The sequence below is a fragment of the Erythrolamprus reginae genome, chromosome 2 (assembly GCF_031021105.1).
Source record: "Erythrolamprus reginae isolate rEryReg1 chromosome 2, rEryReg1.hap1, whole genome shotgun sequence".
Classification (NCBI taxonomy): Eukaryota; Metazoa; Chordata; class Lepidosauria; order Squamata; family Dipsadidae; genus Erythrolamprus; species Erythrolamprus reginae.
In genome coordinates, this window is record NC_091951.1 from 118,660,944 (window position 1) to 118,666,943 (window position 6,000).

General features: G+C 39.6%; 1 protein-coding gene across 9 annotated transcripts in view; it reads right to left on the reverse strand.

Moving 5' to 3' along the window:
- SEPTIN8 (septin 8) overlaps positions 1 to 5,653 on the reverse strand; it is an 88,947-nt gene extending 83,294 nt beyond the window's left edge. For 3 of the 9 annotated variants that reach the window (XM_070739310.1, XM_070739306.1, XM_070739313.1), the window contains exon 1: positions 5,124 to 5,653. In XM_070739310.1, the coding sequence (XP_070595411.1) occupies positions 5,124 to 5,153 (30 nt within the window). In that variant the 5' untranslated portion in view covers positions 5,154 to 5,653. The remainder of the gene's footprint in view (positions 1 to 5,123) is intronic. The other 6 variants (XR_011558031.1, XM_070739308.1, XM_070739305.1 and 3 more) reach the window with 5 other exon arrangements.
- Positions 5,654 to 6,000: the final 347 nt, after the last annotated feature.

Below are 6,000 nucleotides of genomic sequence, written 5' to 3' on the forward strand. Positions count from 1 at the left end.
GATAGAAAGATGCTATACCATATGCTATTTATATGGCTACATTGCACGTATAGTTTATATCAGTAGATGACTTCAGAAGAATCACATTTTCATAATTTACATCACTAACCTATTATCAAGAAAGACAGTTATCTTCAAACAGGGTATTTGTTTGGTTTTTTTAGAAGGTCCTTGAAGGACAAGGGAGTTGTGTGTTGGAATCCCAAATTTCCACAGGCACCAAGTTTTAGAGTTCCCAAGTTTTGCACAGAGATTTAGATCAAAATATGTTACAATTAAATGCCCAGATACCTCAACCCATTTGTTACTTTGTCCATTCAACAGAAGCTGTTAAAAAAAAGCCCCAAGTTACCTCTGTGGTCTCCCCAAAAGTTCCCCAAGATGGGAGACTTTTCCCCAAGTATATTCTTATTCAGAAAACACTGGAAGTTCAAAAAGAAAACATGTTTGTGAGGATAAAAGAGAGAAAATACACATATTATTTGGAAGGGAAAATATTAATTCATGAAACTGTTTCCATAATTGCTTTAGCTTAGAATATTTACCTCAAATTGTTCATAATTCAAATTACATCAGAAGTTAAGTGTAAGTTTTTGAACATCACCAATCATCTATACAGTTCAGTATATGGGACTAATTACATAATACATATCACCTGCATGCTTCAGCTGTTCTAAATATTCCTTTATATTTTATTTTTGAAGTCAAGCTCAACCTAAGCAATACTTAATTTATCTCTGTTACATTTTCAACTTCAAGTGCTTCTAACATATGTATGGAAATAATTTTCCTCTGAGCTAGAAATATCACAAACATGTGAGTAAGCTTTCAAGGCATCAAAGCAAAACTGTAAAAAAATACTATTTTTACCTTTCCTATTTAAAAACTAATGTCTTTTTAAGACCTGTGACATATCACTTTAGACAAATCTTGCAAAGCAATCTGACCAAATGGCTTGTAAACCCTCCTCCGTGCTTTTTTATTAAAAAAAGGGGAACAAATATGGATACAGAACAACTATTTCCAGTATTTGTCAAAAACAGACTCATATTTGGCCTTAGCAAAATAATTACCTTAGGTACCATATATTGCAGGCTTGCAAAATCCAACACTTTTTAGTATATTGATAAATTCTATAAATGAAAGATACTACCAACAACAAACAAGTTTTTTCTTTTTCAAACTTCATAAAAAATGCAAAATTGATTTAAAATAGTTTTAAACACCTTAATTTTAGATCTTCATTGCTATGGCTGAAAGGATAAGGTAGAAAAAGGACATTTTACTGGGCACAAGGATGCCCTGCATATATGTATAACCCTAGTAACCATATGCCTCTAAATTATTGATGTCTTGAAGAGCAAAGGTTTATTTTTACCAATAATTTCATTGTCCATATGGAACAGCCTATCTTAGATGTCTCCTCATCTATATGAGAATTCATTGGGGCTTTCTCTCCCATTCAGAATCATCTAAACAATTGAACTGATTTTCCAAATCATTTAGAATCACATCGATAGGAGCCAAATCACAGGCTTTAAATGTAAGACTTTAAAGGTAAGAGACAACATTTCAATTGACACATTATTTTCTTTAATATATTTTGTGTATGATTACCTTCTCACAATCAATCTCACTTCAAAACACCTTGCTGTTCATTGTTTGCATACATTAGATACTTGAAAGCATATGCTGCAACTCACTGAAAGTCATAATTTGTTTTGGTATCATTCTTAGTTGCCTTGGGCCACCCCACCCTTCAAATCCATATGAATATCAAACGCCCTAGAGAAAATATTAAAAGTTATTTTCTCCCAAGAACACAATACTATTTCAGTCTCCATTAACAGATCTTATCAAACGAAGGCAGGCAATTCAGCAACAACTAGTGGAGATCTGCCATGAAAAACAATGTCTGAACAAGCAAACATGATGAAAACAGAAATAAGTAACTCTTTAAAAGTATGTTTATGGATAAAGGGATGTCATGGCCTAGTCACTCTCTCTCAGCCTAACTTAATCTTGAAGCAGCAGTGGGTTGCTCCCGGTTCAGTGAACCAGTAGCAGTGACAGCAGGAGGCTCCACCCACCCACCCGGGATGTTTCTGCACATGAGCAGTAGTGCGCGTGAGTGAGTAGGCATGTGAACCAATAGTGATGGATTTAGAAACCACTACTGCCTTGAAGGGTTGCTGTGTGGGGAATGGTGGAAGAAAGAATATTAGATTCGCACTAAAAGAGGGTGGAATGTCAGTGCATCTTATACACCAAATTCAGCCATTTTTGACCTCCCAAATCTCCCAGTGTCCCATTTTTTTGCAAAAACAGGGTGTGCAAATGGTTTGGGAGGCCTGCAGAGTGCTCCTGGTCTGGGGGAAGGCAAAAATGTCCATGTTGTTGTAAAAAAACTGTCCCATTTTTGCAAAAAAAAACCAACAACCCACCAGTGTACACTGGTTTGGGAGACTTGCAGAGAGCTCCTGGAGGTGGGGAGAACAAAACCCCTTTTTTCCCCCTTACTTACCTCTTTGAAATCTTGGTGTGTCCTACACACCGGTGCATTTTATAGTCTGAAAAATATGGTATGTTTGCCACCCTGAGTTACGGTATTTATTTTAAAACTTTTAAAGGTAGGGCACAAACAAATAAATATGAACCCATACAATCCTTATCACAAGTTGTCCAAGAAGCCATTGCTTTAACATTCAAGCCCACCAAGATTATAGTCAAAATTGATTCTCACAGTAGTTCCCATCATCTCTAGATGAGTTTTCCAGATTTTGTTAAGCAACATTCATTTAAAGAACTGGCATTTTGAGCAACCGCCAAAGGCAGAAGCCAACTTGCCAAATCCAAGCTGCTATTTGTGTGGCTGCTATAAACCAGAATGCATGTTTTTAATGACACAGAGTTCCAATTAGCTACTGTCAAGGGATGTCAAAGAGAGATGTCTCCAGATGGGAGGAGAAAATGCTTGGGTACAACAACACAAGTTAAAAGGCACTGCAGGAAATCATGTAATTACTCAACTGAGCCGTCACAAACTATACAAACTTACAGGCAATGCCAAATTCCTTTAACCAAAGTTTTCCACTGAAAGTCATGTATTCACTCCTTATACAATGTATCCAATATATGCAGGCAGCTGTACAATATGCATATAATATTCCAATTATTCGCAACAAGAGTGTTCTTTCACACTCAACATGTCAATATACAGAACACACTCCTGGTTTTCCATCTGAGATCCCAAACACAGCCAACCACAGTCTAGTATGTGTTTTATGAATGTGCAAATCCAACCTTTAATTGAATTTACCACTCAGAGATATGCACAGAGTTGGTTTTGAAAGCCATTCCTTACTTCTGTCTTGTTGGAATGCCAACATTTACACAATTAAGGATTTGCAATGGCCAAAGACATCTGGCCACACAAACAAAACATTAGCTGTATTCCAGATAACATAAAGGCATAGATACAAGTCTGACAATCAGCTTGTAAAATGTTACTTGGAAACTGGGGGAAATAGCTGTTTGTTTTTACAAAGGACAAACAGAATACTGAAAGATTAGAGAAAAATAAATACTTCATTCCTCTGCAGGGCTACATGAAAAAGATTAGAAAGACAGCCTGAACTGGTTATTTGGAATGCACCACAAACATCATTCATCCATGTTGAGTGAGCTCTAGCTACCCAGTGTATTGCAGATTTCTGAGAAATCATTTGCAGAAAGAAATGCTTAAAACGTTAAGAAAAATTATTGTAGCTCAAGCTCCCTGATCTGGTCTCCATACTCTCATCCTGAAATTGTTGCACCAAATGTAAGGGCGATATTCATTAATAAAAAGTATTTTCATAGAAGCAATGGGCTTCTACAATTGAAGTAATTGTTCAGGGGAATATATGTAGCATTATCAATTTATTTATAAAACCAAGTTCCTTGGAATAAAATCCATCAAATAGAAAATTATTTTGGGTCCAATAACTTTATCTGAATATATTCAAAACCCAAAGATAACATAATACAATTCCCAAATCAAATGGGGGGGGGGAATGAATAACCACTAATTGGTGTCTAGTGTCATCTAGTGATTATTTAGATTTATTTATTTTCTGCAAACCAGACCGGATAGCCTTAGTTTGTAAGCAAGAAAGCTCAACGACTGTAGATATTGTTCAGGCTACTACTGGTAAGTATGCAGAATCTCTTCCTCCCCAGAAGGAATCTCATTCATTCCATTTACCTGTGAAAGGTGGCTCAACAATTAAACCCAGCTGCCTTTTTTTCCCCACCAATTGCACAAATTAGTTTCTGCTTTCAGTGGGGTTCATTACAGTTGACAGGGGTGAAAGAAATTCCTCTGAAGGTAATCTGACTTTACTTGATAGTAAACATCTCAAGGACTGGGTAGTACATATGCTCACAATTACAGCTATTAGTATCTTTGCTGGAGCCCAACCAGTGATCTCCTACCACAGCAGAGCTGTTTTTTTAAAAAAAAATACTGCAAGATAGAATCCATTGGAAAGCTCAGGTTCCCAACAACTGGGGAGAAGAGATGACGGGTGTCATCCTAACAGCTCAATACCTCCTTGGCTACATGGACCAAATCTACAACTAGAACGTTTGGTTATGCATAGGGTGTGCACACCTTGTTTACACGCACTCTTAAGTAAATTAGCAGACCTTCCGCTCGATATTCCCACCCCCGTATAAGCCACTTTCCTGCCTCAAACCCAAAACCGCATTCATTCTAAGCTGGGGGGGGGAGTAGTAGCAGCAACTACTCCCCGTTTTAGGAGTGCGCTTAGGTGCAAGCGCTTTCGCAAGAGGCGGCGACTCCCTTACAGCCGAGCTTTGGCCCCGCAAAGACTCTCTCAAGAAAGGGATCAAGCGAAAAGATCCCAGAGCCCGGGCAACGGGAATCTTAAAGCCTCCTCCCTCCACTTTACCCAGCCGATTCTCCCCCGATCTACCAACGGAGCGGACGGGCTGCTCCAAGCCCACCCAGCTCTTTCCAACGCCGGGCGAATGCGAGCGCGCACACCGCCTCTGCCCTTGTCCTAATGCCAGCGGGAGCGGGGGGTGAGGGACGGACAACGCGCAGTCTTCTTACTCACCGAAAACCGATCCAAGTCCGGGGCAGCCATAGCCGGGCTCCTCCGGAGGTCAGTAGCTGGGAGTTCCTTCTCAGGCACTAGATTTTTTTTTTTTTAAAAAAAGTCCTCTCACTCCAAACCTGCTTTCCTCTTTCGATTGATGCAACTGAATGAATCCAATATGGCCACTTCCTGGAAACTCCCCCTCGTCGGCTGGGGAGAACGCAGACGCGGCCCGCCCCCTTAGCGCCCGGGGCTCCCAGCCGTAGGGAAAGTCAAGGAGGGCGCTATGGGGAAGGAGACCCCCGTGACTCCCCTCCCCTTCCTCCGTTCCTCGCGGAGAGGCGAGAAAAAGTACCGCGTTAATTGCGGCTATCCGGCATTCCATCGAAGGAATGCTGGGAACGGTCGCCCTTTGCTTGTCTGGCTCCCAGGCGGATTTGGGCCATCTGTTTGGCGGGTCTGTGCGCAGAAAAAAGCTACAAAAAGCAACACCGATGTATAAAGATCATGCTTCTAGCACCATTCATTTTTTATATAGCATCACCCATCCCTTTGCAACACAGCTTTTTAAAGAAGCCTGCTGCTCCTTAACATTAGGTCATTTTAGAGATTCATAGAGATAATAATTCCATCTAAAAAAGTTGCTTAATTTAAAAGTAAGCTTTATTGGGATACTAGCTGATTCCCCATGCTTCGTTATGAAACCATGTGATAAATTGACACTTAAAGCTTGAAAATTAATGAATAGTTTAAAAAGGGAGTGTATATTTCGTTAGAGATGGTAAGCTAAGTTTCTGTTACTGATAAAGACATGTTTGCATAGATAGCATTAGACTTTCAATTGGTCCCTCACATGAATTACTCAAGATCTCCCTGTAAACAACATTCCTGGTTT